The sequence below is a fragment of the Drosophila albomicans genome, chromosome 3 (genome assembly GCF_009650485.2).
Source record: "Drosophila albomicans strain 15112-1751.03 chromosome 3, ASM965048v2, whole genome shotgun sequence".
NCBI classification, from domain to species: Eukaryota; Metazoa; Arthropoda; class Insecta; order Diptera; family Drosophilidae; genus Drosophila; species Drosophila albomicans.
In genome coordinates this window covers 8,968,876-8,990,965 of record NC_047629.2, presented here as the reverse complement: position 1 = coordinate 8,990,965, position 22,090 = coordinate 8,968,876, and the positions used below count along the sequence as shown (strand labels likewise).

At 38.4% G+C, this 22,090-nt stretch overlaps 1 protein-coding gene across 1 annotated transcript; it reads right to left on the bottom strand.

Moving 5' to 3' along the window:
* Positions 1–9,806: 9,806 nt before the first annotated feature.
* LOC117566724 (uncharacterized) lies at positions 9,807–11,744 on the bottom strand. The gene is made up of 4 exons (XM_034246267.2): positions 11,554–11,744; positions 11,084–11,484; positions 10,907–11,023; positions 9,807–10,851 (listed from the first exon to the last, which is right to left on the bottom strand). The coding sequence occupies exons 1-4, from the start codon at positions 11,701–11,703 to the stop codon at positions 9,903–9,905; spliced, it is 1,617 nt and encodes a 538-aa protein (XP_034102158.1). The 5' UTR covers positions 11,704–11,744; the 3' UTR covers positions 9,807–9,902.
* Positions 11,745–22,090: the final 10,346 nt, after the last annotated feature.

Sequence of the window (22,090 nt, the reverse complement as noted above, 5' to 3'; positions counted from 1 at the left end):
AAAATTTGCGCTCATTTTAAATGTAGATGCCGAATATATTATATTCCTATCTTTGGTCACTTTCTAGTGAGCCCGAAGGTCTTGGCTGGCATTAACTGCTTTATCTTACCATGACAATAACTCTATTTGTGGGCCACTAATCATCTTTTGTACCCTTACAGCAATAAATTTCAATCAGGCACACATAAAATAAACTCAGCATAGGTGTTCCCATAGCGCAGAAGATAACTTAAATGCCATTCGAAATGCCAACGCCAACAATTAATACCAGTTTATTTGAGCACTTAAAATAAAATTTAAATACGTTTATTTCGCCTAACTCACAACACATACAAATATACTTAGTTCACATTGTGTGACATTATTAGCCGTGGATAAGCCGGAAAATGTTTGGAATTTGGAATTTTCATTTTGTTGCTGCTTTTGTTTTTTGTTTTTATATATGGGGAAAAGTTTTCTAAACCGAGAATAATTTTTACTCGATGTGAAAATTTTGTGCATTTTATGCAAAATTTTAGTTAATTGCGCATAATTTATATGCTGCATGGCACATAATTTATTACTGCAGCTTATTAGCTTTTTGCGAGTTTGCGACAGCCCGAGCGAGTCATTTAAATGAAATAAAATAAATGATAATAAACATTATTGTTGCTCAAATGCCGCAACGATGTACGATGTCCTGCTGTCCTGCTCTGTCCTGTTATCCTGCCACCCTCCCAAAAAGTGCCAACGTTTGCACTTCTTGCTGTCCTGTTAAATATTGAATGGATTTATGGGCCACCCAAGCACATATTCGCATATAGAGAAAAATATGTGTAGTATGTTTTGTGTGCGTGTGTGTGTGTGTTTGGCCACCAAATCGAGAATAACGGCTTGCACTTGAACTGGATCCACTGAACTTTTGTGGCAATTTGATTAAAACAGACTCAGTCAGTGTATCAACAACCAACAACCAACAGCCAGCTGCAGACAACAGGCAACAGACAGCAGTCAGCTAAGCAGAAGAGAACAGGGAACAGCAAGCAGACAACTTGGCTTTAGCCATTTGCTGACCATTCTTCCAGCATGTTGTGCGGTCTTTGTGGCATTAAATGTGGCTACAAATTCGTAGATATTTTCGGTCACAATTTTGTCAAAGGTATCAGAAGTGACCAATTCCATTTACGTCACATACTCTTGGTTGGGCATCTCCAATTTTCCATCTGTCTGCTGTAATGTAAGCTAATGTATTGCTTGGTTATCTCGTTTGCTAATAAACTTAACTCAGACGCAAGTGTCGCAGTTACATGGAGAACGTCAGCACGCGATAAGTTCATGCGATAGGTGTTATCGATTCTGAAAATATATCGATTCTGAGAATTTGAATTTTTAATAAAGTAAATTTTTGGTAGTATTAGTATTAGTATTTTTCCATGTGTCTGCTGTGGTATAAGCTAATTCATTAATTGGTTATCTTGTTTGCTAATAAACTTAACTCAAAAGCAAGTGTCGCAATAAAGAAAGCAATCACGCAATAAGTTCATGCGATACTTGTGATTGATTCTGAAAATATATCGATTCTGAGAATTTTGTATTTTTAAGTACGTCAAGATAGCTCCGCAACTTTAGCGTCACATATCGATAAAAAATATCGGCTAAAAAAAACTTTTTGTTTTCGTCTTTTTACGTGATTTTTAAACTTAAATCAAAAAAGTTTAAATGCAAAACAATAGAAAACTAAATTATCTTTCTATTAAATTCAAGTTCGTCAAATTCTATGCAGTATTTATGTAAAGCGATTTTTAGCAGTATTAGTATTTTTTTATCGTTATGTACACACTGAAAAGAGAAAGACGCTTCGAAAAAAGCTCTCAAGTGAAAAAAATGTTAAAATTGAGAATAACATTAAATTTTAGAAATAATTCTAAATAATGAACAATAAACAGCATATCGTTTTAAATAGTAAGAACGAACGAGGAAATTGGTAATTTTTGACAAATCTCAGCACTCGACTAAAACTGCAATGTTTAATGAAACGCATGTGATCTTTCGGTTGCAGAATTCGGTTTCGTTTGCAGCCCTGGTTGTGGTAATGAGTACTGTCGTTGATTCTGCTGTTGATGTTGTTGTTGCTGCTGCTCTAGTTCCATAGAGTTGTGGTTTATGCGCACGGAGATATGGCACAAACATATGGAGCATAAATATTTGTGGGGGCTGCTGTGGGGGCAGTTGCTTCCTGTTTGGAAAGGGTTTGGTTCGGTTGTGTTCTGTTCTGTTCTATTCTGTTGTTATTGGGCGTTTGTGTGCTTGTGGCAATAAAACACATGAATGAGGCGAATGTTAGCCTTAGCAATAGCAATGGCAATGCCACTGACAACAGCAACAGCGACAGCTACAGCAACTGCAATAACAACAAGTGCAGGAACCACAGCATGAAGAACAGCTGAACAGCAGCAGCAAAAAGCAGCAGCTACCAATATTAGCAATGAGCCAATGACAACAATGGGCAGAGTGGCCACAAAACGCGCTGCCAACTGACTGCACACACACACACACTCGCACTCTCACACAGATGAAACGACATTTGCCAACTGAATGTGATGGTATGTCTGAGTATGAGTATGAATGTGCCAACCAGTATGTGAATGTTATGTGGTCGCAGAATCGACTGGCCAACTGGCAACTGGTAACTGGCAACTGGCAACTGCTTTTGCAGCATATGCTCGCTTCAGGGCGCCAATGTGCAGGCCAAAAATCAAGGAAAAAAAATAGGAAACAAAACAAATACTAGAAAAATTAAGTATAATGAGCTCAGACGCTGGATAGTTTGGACTGGCAATTGAATGGGTTTTGCGCTCTGTGGTAGCTTTAGTATTTTTTCCCAGAGAACCTCCCATTACCATCAGCATGCTGTGGAGAGTGAAAGTTAGGGAACTGAAGGGGAGACGTAATGAGCTGTATGGTTTGACAGTTGCCTGCAAACTGTAGGGCATAACTTTAGTCCAGCAGCAAGTGTAATTTATAGCATTATACTCGTAATTGCACTGGGGGCATTATATAGTATATGGCCGCTCGTCTAGTTTAGAACTGTTTTGCAGTCGCTTATGTGGGGCTAATATACAAAGTGAATCAAAACAATGGTGAAAAAGTTATTGCCAGTGATTTAGTGTGAATTATTTGCGGCATCGAATGAATGTGAATAATGAAAATGAAATACAATCATATTTTACACACATACGAGTTTGTCAATTTATTTTTGTTTAGTCATGTTTATGTGATAAAATGCATTAAATAATGGACTCTCCAATCCAATTATTTTGTATTTAAGCTGCTTATGTTAATATTAATTGCACTACTCGTATTCCTATACGCGTTTAGTTTAAACCCCGAAAATTTGAGAGGTCTTAAATGTGCAACGAGCTCAACGATTGTCAAACAAATGGCTTACAGCACTTGCACTTATGCTTAACATTTATCCATCTATCAGGATGTGTTTGACACTTTTTTTTTTGGTTTTGTTAACTATTCGCATTGTGCGTCCCCTAAGCAATTTAGCGTAATCTATGGCGCTTGCAATGAAACTACAACCCGACATTAGAATAACAATGAAATGCCTGACATGGCAGCAGTCTAGAGAGGAACCGCTCCGAAATTCGCGCTACCTACGCAGAAATCAGTCAGAGAGCAAACGAAAACGTACAAAAACCCCAAACCCAAACCAATTGACGTTGCCATTGTCATTCGCATACTTGCACATTCATTTACCACACACACACACGAGTCCAGTGCGGTGACCGCCTGGGGCGTTCCTCTGTTAGCAAGCGGAGCATCGCACAGCACAGCGAAAAGCAAAACGGATGCCTCAGCATCGCCATCGCCATTGCCATTGCTATTGCCTTTGCCATTGCCATAACTAACACTAACACACAATTGAAAGTTTCGCACAACGCCGCTGTCGCTGCTGCGTATACGTAATTTATTACAAGCGACGCCATTTTGCGTCATTTCGCGCACAGTGCGCGTGGGCAAGTTGTCTACGTGTGTGTGTTCGCTTGTATATGTGTGTGTGTGTGAGTGCAGATAAAATGCAAAATAGACGTCACGGCAGCTGCTGGTGTTTAGATAGGAGAGTTCTCCCTGTGGACACTCAACTGCCATTTGCTTTCATGTGCCCAGCTACTTGCCTAAAATATGTCAGCGCTCATGTTCAGTCAAAGCGAGTGTGTTTGTGTGTGTGTGTGCGTATTCGTGTTCGCCTAATTCAATTACAAATGTTAAATGCAAAAGCGCCATCAAAAAATGCCGTGTGACCTGCCTAAAAGTGGAGCAGAGCCATCAGCCAGGCAGCCAGACGAGGCAGACAGAGAAAGACAGAGAGACAGAGCCAACTAATTTGCAGTCAACATTGAAAACTAACTAACAACAAGCAATTTGGCCAGTTGGCTGCCTGGGATACTGGATACCAGATACTCAACTAGACTGGACTGGGCACCAAAATGGCGGCAATTTCAACAACTTTTCATTATGCAAATCAATTTTACACTTTTTATTGCTGTCTCTGATGGAATTTTATGCATTAATTTCCGAGCCCGAGTCATTTAAGTGAGCGACTGCCGCCTGCGACTGGCCAAGTTTGTTTAGGTGTTCTCATACCCAGCCTCCACTCTTCTCTCCTCCTTTCTCTTTGGTTAGTTCGTATGCGGGTGAGGGCATTATCGCAGTGCTAAAATCATTTCCAGTGCAAATCTTCAATTAGGCAAAACAAGAAAATTGTGGAAAATTCAGCGCCACATCGTTGCTGCCGCCGGGTTTTGAGTTTTTCTCATTTTGCCTTTTATTTTATTTTTTAATTTTTCTTCCTTTTTTTCTTGTTGTTTTTGTTTTGCACACAGAGAAACCTCTCTCGCTTTTGCTTTTGCTTTTGCTGTTGGCTTTTATTCATCGGGCTAATTATGCGCTACAATGCGTCGCAGTGGCCATTGTGCCTCTTGCCAAACTCCCCCGCTCAAAACTCATCATCATCATCCTCATCGCCGCTGCTGTCTATATACTTCACTCTGTGCTGTTCTGTTCTGTTCTGTTCTGTATGGTTCGGTTTTGTGCGGGACTGAATGGCTAAGGTCAAGGACGGTCGGAGAAAAGGGGGAAGTACGTTTTTTGGCCACGATATCTGTGGAAGAGAACATGCCTCGTTAAATGAATGAGCAAAAGGCTTGAATATGCATAGCATATAGAGGGGCAAGAGTCACTTTATAGATCTGAGCAGAGATGAGATGAGAGTTTTGTGCGCAATTGGCATTCGAAAAATTAAGAAAATGTTAACTGAAAAACTTTTGATGCATTTCTGTTGATGCTTAACTTTGTCCGTCTATCTAGTTTTCAAACTTTCTCCAAACTCAAGCAGTACTTTTTTTGCCACTGAATATCTAAGCAATTCTTTGCGTTTCGAATTGTTTCGCAGCAATTTGATACGCTGCCAAAGCTATTCTATTGAAGTCAACTTGAACTACCTTCTTCGACTATTTTGACATCGAGAAGAAAGATGGGATTCTGCCTTTGACAATGATATTTGTTTTGCGATTTCCATTTGATGTTTTATCTTTGTAATCAATGCTGCAGCATTATCCACACTAATGAGGTTCTTGCATTAGGATGTTGTTTTCTTTTTTGGGGTATTGTACGGGTCTCTGACTCCATAACAAGATAAGTCACTTTTGTGCCATGGCCGTGGCTCATAAAATGTAACATACACTCATAGTCGTGTATAAAAGTTACGCCTCCCCCAATTACAAGCTATTTGCTCTTCCCGGAAAAGAAGAGGGTTGCTCTTCTGGTCTGGCTGTGGCTCATAAAAACTTTTTGTCTATATTTATACAATTAACACGATGAAAAATTTCAACAACATTTGTTTATCTTAAAGGCAGTCAGTCGCGTGTGTTCTCCACGCTGTGATTAGAAAATTGCCAGCAAATAAATTAAAGACATTACATTTGTTTTTGGGTATCCCAAAATAAAAACAGAAACGGAAGGAAGTTCCTTTTCTTCTGCCTCTATTCTCTTTTGTTTCAGGGCCATCAACGGAGCTGCGACTGTGTCTGCTGTGCCCTGACTTTCAGTTTAATGCTGATAGATGATGTTGATTGGAAAGACTGATGCGACGAACCAATAATCAACTCAGGACCGTTACGTTCCTAAGCCCTTCGAGGCGGAGGCAGCGCGTGCCGCAGCTCAGCAAATGGCGGCGGCAAAAGAAAAGCGAAGAAATTCGTAAATGTGGAAATGTTGTTGAGCCAAAAAAAGCAAAAGCAAAAGCGCAAAAAAAAACAGTGAAAAGAGAACAGAGAAACAGCAAAAGAAAAAGCGAGTGCGCGACCTTTTAAGAGTGACGCACATTCTACCAAAAACTTCAAAGTTGAGGGAGAGCCTTAAAATGGAATAAGAGCGGCAACAGTCGCTTTCAGTGTCCTCGGGTGGTTTGGGGCAGCCACAAGCCGCAGAGCCCGGGTCTGTTCCTTGCCATATTTTGTTTTGCTGTCACAGTTCTCCCTTTTAAAGACCCTTGGCACAAGCTCCTTTAACATTCTTAGTAGGTTTGCCAAGCACACGCAACTGAAAGACCCAAATGTGGAAAACTTCTCACTACTGGCGATGATAAATGGGTCTTAATGAATGGGTGCCAGGAGGTGTCTTTGTTTTATTCTTTAACGTCGTTAGATTACATTGCTATTATTAATATTCAAACTAATTCGAAGTTCACCTTCACCTTGCTTAACAGTCTCAATTGGGATCAAGCTAACTAATCTAGAGTTTTGTATCTGAAACAAAAATATTATGAATAATACATAGTGCGGCCATTAAATGTTTATTTTCTTAAGTAATGCGACTTTTTAAAATGATATATATTATATTGAAGTAGATATAAACCTGCGAATCTGAAAATATAACATTTTCAAAATGTCTTCCACTAAAAAAATTTTACTAAAAAAACCATTTAACATTATATCTCAATTTAAATATTATTATATAAAGATGTAACCAAATTATATATACAAAATTAGATTCTGGAATATTTACTATACGATATATTTCAAAGAAAATACAGCATTTTTAGAAACAAAATCAAAATGCTTGTATTCAATTTCTTTTTATCTTTCTATTCTTAAAAGAAGATTTTATTAATCCGAAAATGATGGTTGAAGAATAAAATGTTGTTTTAAGATTAATTCAACATAACATAATTCAACAACTTGTTTCAAAATATTTTTTAAGATCGAAGATTTTCAATCTAAAATAAAACATTGTTGAAGCAAGATTTTAATCTCAAAATACAATGTTTTTAATCTTAAAATAAAAAGTTAGCATATGAATCTTGATTTAATATTTTTTCAACCTAAAAATCTTATTTCAAGATATTTTCAAGCTAAAAATTTTATTTCAAGATTTTTTTCAATCGACAAAATTTTAAAAAAGGACTTGCAATCTTACTTTTTAAACTCAGTTTTTGCTCTTTATGTACAAGCACACTTAACAACAATAAACAATAAAGGTAGAAAAAAATTGTCGTATTAAAATATTTTAGTGTGCCATAAGTCAAAAGTAAAAAGGGTATTCAGGAGTCGCCTTTTGAAATCGTGCTTGTGTGCTTTCTGTTTTGTGCTTTCGCTCGTCTCTATGTCGTTTCGTTTTCTTTTTGTCCTGTTATTCATAGCTTATAAAACAATTCCCCTGGCTATTGCGCTCTAATGTTGGTCGAGCATTTGCCTTGCCTCCATGCCGGAGCATTACAAGATGAGGGGAGGGGAAAGAAAAAAACAACGGCCGTATGACTACTTAAGGTAAATAGATGACACTAGCCATGGCATGCCCTGAACCTGAACCTCACTCTGAGCCTGGTCACACACAAACACACACACACACACACACAGAAAGAGAGACACACACGGCAAGAAGCAACAACCAAGGAGGCAAGAAGAAGAAGAACCTTCGCCTGCCACGCGCTGATGCTGATGATGATGTTGCTTATGTTGTAAACATTTTAAGCAAATTGTTTAGGTAAATAGATAAGACGTGACCTTTTTTCACGGGCACAAATGCATTGTCAGTGTCAGCGCACGGGGCTGCTTTTGCCTTTTGCTATTGCTCTTGGCCAGCCCCAAGGATTGTCTTCAGGTGGTGGTGGGAGCGAGGAGAGGTAGTGGGAGTGGGAGTGGGTCTTGAGGGGACTGGCTTATGTCTAGCTAATGTATTACTTACCATTTGCCATTATTATGCTCTTTGCTTTTTTCTATACATATCTTTTATGTATTATTGTCAATTATAAAATAGCGGCACAATGCATGCAAGCAACGACTGTGGCTTTGGCTGCGACTCCAGCTCCAGCTCCGGCTTCAGAATCCACTTCGACTATTGTCATTGTCCTGGATGACATGGCCATTGTGTATGGCACAATAGTCGTGGTACTAGCGCTGCTTCTATTCTCCCCGCCATTGTCGTCTTTAAGTTGAAAAATATGCAAATAAATAAACATAAAGTAGGTAAAATTGTCTGGCCAACAACCCGAGTGCGCCTGAGTGGCCTCGTCCTGTTTACTTTACTTTTGCCAATGGGTTGGGCTGAACGAAGACTCAGCAGCCTGCCTTTTGGCATGCCAAGTAGACCCGAGAGGCTTGCGCTTAAAGTGTTAATGGTGTGGGCGAGTTACCTCGGCTAAGAAGAGCACGACAACGAGCATCATGACCCTTTGGGATGACAAGTGCAAGAGAGTCATGAGGGGTGGAGATAGATATCATCATATCATCCCTCTCTCATCTTACGTTTTACGGCTGAAAGCTGAACTTGCCTCCACAGTGACATGATAGTTAATACTTATCATTGAAGCCATTATGAATTTACATACATACATATCTGAAATGGAAACCGAAGTCAACACACAGATACACATACACAATGCAAACAGATTGGATGAACATGAAAAGTATCTAATGAAAATTCCTAAAAAGATTATTGCGTAGGGCATTTTATTTTTCATACGATTTCAGTTCCAGGAATTCGTATCTGTATCTATATGATGGAAAACCCCTTTAATTTTAAATCATCGTCTGAGTAAATAGACAAACCCCTTTATAGAAAATGTGGTCAGAGGATTTACCACGAAAGTTGAGCGTGCAAATTGTGATAAGATATTAGTTTGGAAGTTTTAACAATATTTTCATCATTTGAATATTAATTGCGAACTAGAATGAACTTTAAACTTTGTATTACGCATTGCAGTAAATGAAAGTACATATTCGCTTATAAACCAAATTTGGCTTATAAGTCAGATAAGATTAAAGCTTATAGGCCATATATTTTATTACATAGTATGTAAAACGTACAGAGCTTGAAAAACTAATTTAAAATAAGTAGTCTTATAAATTACATTTTTATATTGAGCAGTCAATTATATGGTATATTAGAAAAATAAGTAATTTAAGTAAACATTTATGAGTTATATGATATTGTTATATCTATCTAACTTTAGACAGTTGCATAATCTTAACAATTTAAAATATTTGTCTTTTTTTTTAAATCAGAACACACATGACAAATCTAAAATAAAACATACTATAAAAATACTAAAATAACAAACACAACACATTCTTATATTATTTTTAAATTTGTATTTCTATTTATTAAAGAAGAACAATATAGTATATACAATAATTCTTAGTATCTTTATCATGTTATCATTTGGCTTAACGTATTGCGATGAAGCTCGGTAAATTTGTAATGTGGCGAAGCACATTGAATAATACAATTTCTAAATTAAAATTTCATTGTAATTTAATTCTATATATATTCAAATTTTGTGAATTGCATTCAAATCATATTAAATTGAATAACATTAAAAGCGTTAATTAATTAAAAGTATTTCCTAATTTCATTTAATTAGACTCTGCAAGGGACTCAAACAGCAGCCTAGCCGCATTTCGTAAGACCTTTCCATTGGTATTCTTGGGAAACGCATCCACAAATTGGACTCCAGAATGCAGCTGTTTGTACTCGACACCAACACGCTTCGCCACATGCTCGATGATCGTCTCCTTGCTGATCTCGGCACCCTTATTCTTGATGACGAGGGCACCGGCAGCATCGGTGCGTCCCACATTTCTGACGCCAACAACACAAGCGTTTTGCACTTCAGGCAGCTCACAAATGATTTGCTCAATCTCATTGGGCCAATAGTCCTTGGACTTGTACTTGAGCACATCCTTCTTGCGATCAGTCAAGAAGAGATTATTATCGTCATCGAAGTGCCCAATGTCACCCAAATCGATCCAGCAATCCTTGATGGCATTGGCAGTTTCCTCAGGATTGTTTACGTATCCCTTCCATTTGATGCCTACATCAATCAGGATCGTACCGGTTTCATTGTGTCCAAGTGCATTACCATCGTCATCGACAACCATCACTCGATTGCCGTGCAAGAGACCGCCCACAGAGTTGTCCCTCTCCACATCCAAGCTCATGGAGACGCCGCTGGTTTCAGTGGATCCATATGTGAAACAGATATTGCAGTTTTTGGTCACACTCTTAGCCTTCTGCAGCACCGCCTTCGTGAGCCAGCCACCAACGATGGCGACTAACTTGAGACTGGCCAAGTTCTCCGGTGTGGCATTTGGATGTGTGAAGACCTCATAGGCCTGCCAGGGTGGCATGGCATACATGGTTACCTTGTGCTTTGCGGTCATGCGAATGAAGCTCTCGGCATTGAAAGTCTCATTGAAAATGATCTGTGTGGAGCCAAAGAAGTATGCCAGCATTGTGCAGGAGAAACCCGTCATCCAGTCTAAAGTGGCGCTCGTCAAGACGACATCAGTACTATTCGTCAGCCTGTAAAGCAATCAGATTATAGTTTTATTCATAATAATTTGTTATAACTACTTACTGAGCTGTTCTGGCCACGTGTCTGTGGGATAGACACACAGCCTTGGCAGTGCCCGAGGTGCCCGATGAGCACAGAATGACAGCTGTTTGATCACCGCCCTCAGCCAAGCGTTCAGGTCTAATAAAAAGCAAAGTTTATAAATGAATGAAGTTTTGGTTTGGTGGATTTATTACTCACTGATAAAAGCGTTCCATGGGATGCGGTTTCAGCAGATCCTCAATATTGGGAATACCTTCAATGCGTCCAGTCATCGTGATGAACTTGGGATTCCATTCGGCGCAAACCTGTTTCATGATCTCGTAATCTTCGGCATCGACGAACATAATCGATGGCTTGGTCAGCTCGTACAGTTCCTTGATAACCTCCGGTTCTTTCATATACGTGTAGGCAACAGCATGGAATGGTGTTGTATTGAAGAGACAAGCAACAGCCAGGGAATGAGGATAGGTGCTGGCCCTGCCAATAATGCCGATGACATCTTTGTGCGTCAGCTTCTCGCTCTTCAAGTACAACGCCAAGCGAGTAGCCCAGGCAAGACTCTCCGCATAGGTGACAACACGTCCGTCTGTATCTGAGATCTTATATAAGAGCAGCACAATGAATTACATCATCAAATTCCTTTTTAGTTTCTCAAGTGGTGTTGTTACCTGCACAACATTATTTGGATAATTCTTCATCGAGTTGAATGCTACTAATCCCATTGAGCAATTGTAGTCGTAGAATGGCTGCCTGGGAAGTCCACTCCAGATCTTGGTCTTCTCATCGTAGAATGTGGGAAAGAGAATTTTTGTTGCCATTTTGACGATTCAAGTGTAACCGTTCAACTGTCTATTGCAGCATATGGATCTCAGTCTTTATATATCATGCAGCAGTAGAGCCAGAAAATAAATTTGCATATCTCCAAAAATATGATAGTGGCCAATGCTTATCTTATGTGATATAGGTACGCCAGATGTGTCAGGTTTCAATTAGGCTTTCCACAGCAGATTAAACACACTACTGTTTACGAAGACCCACAATGAAATTTTTAAATAACTAACAGCTTATCTAGTATTGCTGCTTTAATTTCCTTTAGTGCACACTACCTTTTTTAATGCAAAGTTGCCAGTCACTTGGTATTATTCCATTTTCATTCTCAAATTGCTTGGCGGCATATGCTAATAATTATATGTATACTTTGAGAGATTATCGAGTATGATTAAATACCCTGTGGATGTAATACTTTAAAAGGGGGATTTTTTTACCTTTTCAAGGCTATTGAAGAGATCAAATTTTATTGTTTAAGAGTTAACAATCATGTTTGATCTAAAAAGGTTGCTCAAGAAAGACAGCATGAACTTGAATTTAATCATGCTCAAAGAGTGTAATATACCTTTGTCTCAAGTGTAAGGGGTATTGAACTATCTATTTATCAGATATTCAAGCTACAATTTATTCAATGAATATATAATATTTTATAAGCTGTAATTAACAACCTTCCAAAATGGTTTGTTGATAAAGCCAAATATTTTGTTCTTACGTGTTCCTTATGTCTGTCAGATTATTTTATGGCCTGCAAGGAGGAGATGAAAAAACGCGATGCGAAATACGCAAAAAATATGAACACAAAAATAAACAATTACGAGCAACAGGACAACAGCTATCCACACCTAACTGCCTCGCCTCCCCTGCGGAAGCCTCCGCCCTTGAGTCGAGAGGACTTCACGGTCGGTCGACCCTCAGCTTCATCTTCATCTTTTGCAGCTGCCAAAACAGTCAAGTGTTTCTTTTTCCGTTATTGCCAGGCAGCCCAGCCCTCAACGCTCAACGCTCAATGGCCGAACATCTAATCGAATTTGATGGCTTCACACTGATAAGAGCAGCTGCTGCTGCTGCTGCTGCACCTTCCCTACCTCTGCCCACGAATCCGATTTTTATTGCCTTTCATATTATTGTATTAACCGTGGCATATGCTTTAAATATTGCCTGTCCCTTTGCCATTTGCGTTGGCTTTTGTTCAACGCATTTTTGTTTTTGTTGTTTGTTGTTGCTGCCATTATTGTTTTTTGTGCAGATTTCAGCGCCGATTTTTATGTTCGGCGTTTATTATGCCTTACTTTTTCGCGCCTCTTTTTAACCCCTTATTTTATGTACCATGCCGCTTGTTGTTGTTGTTGTTGCTGATGCTGTTGTCGTTGTTGCGTGTGTCGACCGGAAATGCCTCATTTTTAGAAGTGTTTTGCATTTTGTTGCCGACCGATTCTATGCTGTGTTTTTTCCTTGTTTTTTTAACAATTGTAAACGCGTTTTCTTTTTCTTTCTTTTTGTGTTGGAGTTTTGTTGTTTGGTTTCTATTTTTCTCCGCTTTCGCTTATTTGTGAGATATATGCAAATGTGTTGGCAGTTATTTGTGTTGAGGATTTGTTTTAGATCCGTTCATGTTATGCATATGTATTTGCGTTTTATTTTAGTTAGTCAGTCGGACATGGCATATGGATTTGGATATGGTTTTCTGGGTTCGTTACGAGTATTATTTTGTTGGGGGAAGCTTTCGTTTGATTTATGCTGCCAAATATTTTAGATTCCACAAATAGTTTTCATTTATATTTAGTTACTTTTTTCATACATCGATAAGCAGAATTTATTTAAATTCAAGCTAAATAATTCTTAGGAGATTCAGCAACTTCTTATATCGTTGTCATCAAAAAAAAATAAAATAGTATAATTTCATGTTAATATGATTTTTTATCACAAACGAACAATTTATAAATTTCTAAGAATACTCCAAAATAAACTAAATAAAAACCTTATTATCAAGCACGTATGTGATTGATAAATCTCATCAGAAATTACGTATTGCGTTCACAAAATTTTCATGTAGTCATTGGGAATCTCCTTTACAAATTATATATTATTTGAATATTCTTTGTGATAAGATAATAAAATAGGTTCCTATTTATTAAACTTACGAAAATTTTCTTTATTTTGATAAAGTAATGGAATAACCATTTATCGAACGTCACTCATACGATTGTATTTATATCACGTGAGTCTGAAAACATTGCCCTATAGACTTTAATAGATAGTTTGCTTACGTCTAAATATTAATACGGAATTCGCATTACTATTATTACGATATGATAGTAACATTCACATCTGTTAATATTAAAGCAAAAGCCACGTTAACGATTAAAACTTATACTCCGATGACGTAGCACTCTATTATATTCATTTATAAGTACTTGAACTGAATACTTTTTATAGTATTGTCCAAATTTTGGAAGTGTGTAAGTATTTCAGTATTTCAAATATCATAGTAAGCAATATTTGAAATACTGAAATACTTACACACTTCCAAAATTTGGACAATACTATAAAAAGTATTCAGTTCAAATTGTAGAGTGTCAGTATGATTGAAATACCTAAACAGCGAAATATACTTTCAAATATTTTCTTTGATAATAAAGTTACTCATTTTCTCGACGATAAATTGATGAAATATTATCCAATAAATTAAAGAGATGAATCATACAATTTTAAGGTAAAAATTCCATTGCCCACTCTGAATTTCTTTAATTGAATCAAATGTGAATGAAACAGTTAGTCAGCACAGTGATGTAGGTCAAAGCAATATCACAAAGTTGAAATGCAAATTCATTGTTTGATTTCTTCAACTCTCTTTAAAGGCGATTAAGCTGAAAGAACAACGTTTACTTGCCAAAATAGAAGGAATAACAAAGATAATAACAAAAATAAAAAAATATCGAATAATTATAGTTATCATCAAATGATAAGTTTTAACAATCCACGGGAAAACTTAATTGACCTTCACCCCTCCGTCGCCTCACCCAGCGATAAAGAACTTGTTATCAACCATTACCTTGCCATTGATGAAGGTGCGAAGTGTGCCTTGAGTAATCAGATATGCTTCCGGTCTCTGCATATCAAAATAAAAAATATCGCACTCTCCATTCATTATTGGAACGGTAGACCAAAGTATTGTTCAATAGTTTACACTAGACAACAAATTCGACGTGTCTTGCATAAATCCCATGAAATTTGTGTATATTCATAAAACTAATCCACTTTTATTTAGTGAAACTTATTTTATTAGAATCGAATTTTTTCTATGAACTGATGAAATATTTTCCAAGTACTGTTCAATAATTTACACTATAATTTTTATTTATTTTTACCCGCTACCCAGAAGGGTATTATAACTTTATGCTTACATGAAATAACAGGCAGAAGGCGGCTCCATAAAATATATTTGTATATACTTTAGTTGATTGACAATCTGGTATATTTTGGGCTTTATGGCATATTTAGTATATGTACAAAAAAAAAAAGCTTTCAATATACTTTTGTATTATTCGGTATATTCATTTGATATTTTTTAAGAAAAATACCGCAATATTTGGTACATACAATATGGACTATTCGTACGATTCCTTAGAATTTGTAACAAACGCCTCTCGAGTTTGTTTGGCTCCACGTTCGGGCGCCAGTTTAATTATGTAACAAACCGATTATACACAGCCTATGATAACGTACTCTGCTTACGGGGGCCGACTGTTGCTCAGGGCAAATGGGGTGGGTTTTTGTTATCTATAGGAGCTGAGGTTACATTATTAAGAGAGGTAAGCAGAGTTTATCGATATCTTAAACGGCAAAAAATCTGAATTGGCATACGAGCAAGCCTAAAAGTCGAAGATCACAGATGTCGTGGATCCTCTTCTATACCCTCCCGTCCTGTAAAGCCCATTTTGGTCTTTACCCTTTTTATTGTTTAATTTATGACACACACAACTATACTCAGGTGCCCGAAAGGCTTACTTTAATTCATTTTCAATAACTTCATAACGTTAAGACTTTATAATCGGACTCATTTTCAAGGGCGGTCAATACCCTGTAACTGTTCTTAATATTTACGGTAATACAAATCTATATATATAATACTATAATGGTAAATATGGCATGTGTTAAACCCTATACTGTTGACATTATTATACTTCAATTATCGGCCAAGCCGTACTTACATACTTTTACTTTTGTATAGATGTACACAACTCACTGATGATCAGGCCTGATGATGAATGATGTGTGTGTGTTTTATGTTGTTGATGAGATGATGTACATATGTTGGCTGTGTGAACTTCCAAAAAGAGAATTAGAATAATGTTAACAGTATTGAATATCGACTACATACCATACCATGTACTTATAAAACTATGTATATTACAAGAATAAGAAAGCTACGTTAATTGATTTATATTAATTTAACATTCTTGCAAATATCGATACTTTTAAATTGTACAAACTAATCAGCGGCAAACAGGTTATGGCTATTAGCCGCGGAAGGTCATCATGGACGGCGACAATACTTGGGATGCTCCTATGGGGGCATCACTGTTTAGAACACAGAAGCAACTATGCTCTATCCCTCCTCTGAACGGCTCATGGGGTCTCTGTTAGCCGATGCTAACAATCTTGGCGCGGCCCCTATGGGGCAGCACCGGTAGGAGACGCGTCGATCCTCTGCTCGACTGCTTTTGCCTTTTCGAACTAGTCCAAGTTAGCCGGTGCTAACAATTTTAGAGCGGCCCAATGGGGCAGCACCGGTATTAGCCGAGGCGATCCTCTGCTATGGCACTAATTCGCTTGCTGAGTTGTATTCCAGTTAGCCGATGCTAACAATTTTAGTGCGGCCCAATGGGGCAGCACCGGTAGAAACAGTGGCAATCTTCTTTGCTTTTCAGCTTATGTATATGCCCACTCTAACTGCAGCAGCAGCAGCTTTGCGCGCCGATAATGCGCAGGTGAAAATACTATGTGGCGGTGGTCAAACTGTTTAAACGCTTTTTAAACGTTTATAGACCCACGCCGCGCTAACTTGCAAATGCCTAAAAGTATTTCTTATTAGAAATATGTATGTGCCTATGTAACCTACGTACCTTATTATTGCCCAAATAATACTCTGGTGGCTATGTCCACGCAGATGGAGAAAATTTTCCTTTTAATACAATGTTCAGCTCTGGATTTCTGACTTTTATATATAAAATTTTATACATCAATTTTCCAAATGGTCCACGCGCCTTGGTACCAGAAACGGAAAAGGAAAAATTTCTTCTTCTTCTAATGTGTCTTCGATAATATTGAGCTTACACAGAGTTGATCTCAACTATTCGATCAATCCCTGTAATTTATTTGTGTGAATGCTAATTTACTGTCAAGGGCTGCTAACTCGACTAAGTGACATGTAATATGCGATTAATCGATATTAGTCAGCTGGATATGTTTACATATCGTGAAATGGCCAGAATTTGCGAATGCAAATTATAAATTTAAGTTGCACCCTCACACCACAGGTTTGAAGGCAGTGGCAAACTGTCGCTCAAAGCTGAAAAAGGGTGATGTTTACCAAATATCTTTTGCGTGAAAAGTGCCTAACTCCTTCCCATCCAAATCTTCAAGAAGATACAACGAGTTGCCGATCTTGCTTTTGATTCTGGCTTTTACTCCTACGGGAGCCAATTTGGCGTTGAAATTATTGGCCAAGTTGCTGAGCTTTAAGTTTCTTTTGACTACTTCTTGGCCTATTTGAAAGGAACGCACTTTACTACGCAAATCATACGTATTCTGATTGGTGTTATACGATTTTTCTAGGTTTTTCTTAATGTTTGCACGAATTTTTGTAAATTCATCTAATCGTTCTAATCTTGCAGCACCTTCATTTAGCAATTCTAAGTTTGCTAGCAGTTTATAATCCTGCGCATGGCAAATCATTTGCTGTCCAAATACTGCTAAATAAGGAGACATGGCGATAGATTGATGAAGATGGGAGCGCAAAGCACAATTGATACGATCCAAATATTGATCCCAATCACGTTGATCTGATCGCAAATATGATCGCAATGCAGCATTGATACTTCTATTGACTCGCTCGGCAGCATTAGCTTGAGGCGAATACGCTGCAGTGAATGTGTGTGCTACTCCATATTGGTTAAGGAAGGAAGAAAGGTCACGACCCTTGAATTGGCTGCCATTGTCACTGACAACAACTTCCGGCACACCAAAGCAGTTAAATATATCACTTAATATAGTGATGATTATCTGCGATGTGAATCTTTTAACCGCTTTTAAAAATGTAAATTTTGAAAAGTGGTCTAAAATGATGAAAATGCCAATATTTCCTCGCTTCGACCTTGGAAAGGGTCCAATAAAATCCAAATATAACCTTTGAAAAGGTCTCTCAGTAACGATCTGCTGACCCATTGGTGGCTTAAGAACGTGAGTTGGATATTTGCAGGTCCTGCAAGTATCACATTTCCCAATGTACTCGCGTACATCTGTAACCATACGAGGCCAGAAGAATTTCTGTCTAATCCGATCTAAACATTTTGAAACGCCACAATGTGAAGCAGATGGTTGATTGTGTGCAGCTTCTATCACACTGGTGCGTAGTTCGAGAGGAACGACTAATTTCCAATTAGATTCATCATGGTCCGGGTGACCATTAGAAAAGTCGATACGATGATACAGGAAACCGTTTTCTATTCTACAATCCGGTGAATTTAATGCAATATATTTTGCTTTCATGGCTTGGTAGTCTGAGGACTGAAAAGCATCCGCATTTAAATTAATTTCAGGGACGATTTCAACTTCAACGGCATTTATTTCAGCTTCTTCAAAAGAACGGGACAGGGCGTCTGCCACGACGTTTTGTGAACCTTTTCTATGTTCTATAGTGAAGTTAAACCCTTGCAATTTAATAGCCCATCGCGCTAATCTACCACTCAAATCTTTTTGATTCATGAGCCACCGTAAACTCGCGTGATCGGTAACTACTTTGAACTGATGTCCTTCTATATACATTCGAAACCGTTGTATGGCTAGAACGACAGCTAAGCACTCTAATTCGGTCACTGAATAATTTCTCTGAGCTTTATTGAGCTTCTTCGACATAAAAGATATTGGCCGTTCAACACCTTCTTCATCGCACTGAGCTAATACCGCACCTATGCCGTCAATGGACGCATCGCATTGCACGATAAAAGGTTTTTCATAATCAGCATGAACCAACAACGGTGCTGTACAAAGTTTACTTTTTATAAGCTCAAATGCATCTTGAGCGCTTGTATTCCAATTTAGGCTTTTGCCACGCAATAAGTCAGTTAGAGGATGAACAACCGCAGAGTATTGTGGAACGAAACGTTGATACCAACCGGTCATGCCAAGAAATCTTCTAAGTTGTCTCTGTGTTTTGGGGACCGGGAAGTCGTGTACAGCGCGAACCTTATTGGGGTTAGCCTGTAAAGTACCTTCACCTACTATATATCCTAGATATTCCACTCTAACCAAACCAAATTGGCTCTTTTCGATATTAATTGTGAGACCTGCTTCTCGCAGTCGCTCCGAAACCAGCGCTAAATGCTCTAAATGCTCTTCGAAATTAGAAGACATTACCAGTAAATCATCGAGATATACCAAAACTTGAGATTTCAACTGGTATGGAATTACTTGGTCCATTAATCGACACATGGTCTGAGGTGCGTTGCACAATCCAAATGGCATTCGTTTGAATTGATATAATGGACGATTAGTAACTGAAAATGCAGTTTTAAGTCGAGATTGGGGTTCCAATGCGATCTGCCAAAATGCATCCTTAAGATCTATCTTGGAGATACATCGCACTTGGGGGAGTCTACTTAAAATACCCTCTAGATTGGGCATTGGATAAGCATCTTTTATAGTTGCTTCATTTAATTTCCGGGAATCCAAGCAAAATCTTATTTTGTTTGGTTTGACTAATAGTACAATTGGAGAGGACCATTCGGATGCTGGAGCCTCTTCAATTACACCCAGTTCTAACATTCGGTCTATCTCTGAAACTAACAGTTTTTCTCTGGCAGGTGACAAAGGGTAGTTCCTTTGCTTAATAGGTTTTGAATTGCCGGTATCTATTTTATGCTCTAACAAATTAGTAAGGCCAAGTCCATCCCTTGTTGAAGCAGGAAATTGCTCAATAACAGTTTGCAATTGTGCACTCTGGCTGAGAGTTAGGGGCAACTGATTATTTTCAGCTTCGATAGCTCCTATTTCTTCCATCATAGGAGTTTGGACGATTGTAATACCTAATTTTGTCCATGAATCAATTCCGATAATGACATCAATCTTAATATCAGGTACTATAACGAAATCGATTTCAAATGGGGAATGGTTGTAGATCAGTCGGGCGATAATTCGTCCAATTATATGTTGTCTTTGACCATCGGCTGTTCGAACATTGCCAATCGTCTTACGATATTTAAACTTTTCATTGATAATACGATTAGCAAGACTTCCGCCAATAATACTTTTATTTGCTCCACTATCCAGTAACGCAAACCATGGCTTGCCAAGGAGGTCAATTCTAATAAATGGTCGATTATCTTGTTTGATATAAGTAATGGTCGATACTGTGCAATATATTTTAATTCACGCTTCGACTTCCAGTATTCTTGAAGGCGTTTGGAAGATCTAGATTTACGATCTTTAATCGAAGGTGACAAGTGTGTTGGGTTAGTAGTGTTTGTCGTTAGTGGATCCGAGGCTTTGAGCGGATATTCGTTACCTAACTGGGACGAACATCCTGTGGTGCATTTTCCGTATGCGGATTGCAGTGACCACACTTCGGCTTATAGGTATTTAAAGCACCACAACCGTAGCAAAACACTCTACGAGGCTTTAAACAGTCTTGGTATCTATGACCCAACCCCTCACAGTTCCAACATTTGATCTTGTCCGATATTTTTACCGCATATACACTGTTGGACTCTGTACTTTCTTCTTCCGGAATGGAATCAGAATCTTCATGCGTAATAACATTTACCGCACGTCTAGGGAAACCAGATGTGGTCATCGGTTTAAGCCTGTTACTGGTAAAGAAGTTTTCATGCTTATGACATTCTCGACGCAAACTTGCCAATGTAACTGTGTCAACGTGCAACAGCTCGTGATACAGCTCAGGCTTTAAATTGTTTCTCACTTCTGCCACTATTTCCTCATCCGATAAAGGATTACGTAAACCGTCTGCGATGGATACCATCGCATCGAGGAAATCATCAAAGCATTCATTACGGCCTTGTTTACGCCTACGCATCGCATCTTTGATATCTCGATCGGTGCGTTGATCTCGATATCTCTCTCGTAGACGAGTACACAAAATGAACCAGTTCATCTCGTGTTCCATTCGGTGACAACGCCAAAAGAAGTTTAAGGCTGTCCCCGTGAACAAAATATGACCGTATTTATAGAGAAGATCAAAATCACCATTCAAGCACTGCTCGGTTAAGCAACTTACTCTATAAATGAAATCTTCAATAGAAATGTCTGTTCCAGAGCCACTGAACTTGAAATGCCAGTTGGATATCACATTCGAAGTTTTATCTGAGCGTTCGTCAGTAGAATTACGACGAATTGGTGAGTTATCATTTCGGATTGTAAATTGTCGATTTCTTCTATTGTTGCCAGAGAATATGGGAGGCATTGGTACGTCCCACTCTAGCTGAGGTTCTTCCGGACGTTCTTGTTGAACTCCGGAAATGGTTAAGTTTCGTATGGCTGCACGGATCTCGTCCGTTAAAACTGTTGCCATGTTAACTCGATATGTCTCTAATGAACTAGATATTAATTGTTGAACACGTTCTTCCGATATGCCGTTTGATTCGGCCGGAACTGGTATAGCTGGATCTACTCGAGCCGCTGCTGATGTGTTCGCTCTTTGATTCACTCCAGTATTTATTCTTGGGTTTGACCTTGTATTTGGCCGATTTCTGGGCACTGCACCCGTGTTGATACTTGGATTGTTAGTTCTAGCATTTCTGGAGGATGGCTCATTGGGTTCTATTGGAACACTTGCTATATCATCTAACTGACTGCGCGGGCATGCACGTCGACAAACTGGACATGTTTCATTTTCACTCAGCCATGTTGTCAAACATTGTCGATGAAATTTGTGCTTACATAAGGTTTCAGCAAATTCAGTTAGACTACTAGTGTCATTACAAATACTACAGCTCGACTGCGGATCGCGTGGTGGATTTCCCAACAAGTTATCGAGGCTACGTCGAACTGCCATATTTGACGCAACAAAAAAAAACTTCACTCCAAAAAAATTAACTTAACTAAACAAACAGAGTTGAATCTGCGAAATGTTTAAGCTAC

Coding starts and splice junctions, on each gene's coding strand:
- LOC117566724 (XM_034246267.2), bottom strand. CDS start 11,703: ATGGCAACAAAAATTCTCTTTCCCACATTCTACGATGAGAAGACCAAG. Junction 11,485..11,553: donor ATCCAAATAATGTTGTGCAG/GTAACAACACCA, acceptor CTCTTATATAAG/ATCTCAGATACAGACGGACG. Junction 10,852..10,906: donor CACGTGGCCAGAACAGCTCA/GTAAGTAGTTAT, acceptor ATTGCTTTACAG/GCTGACGAATAGTACTGATG.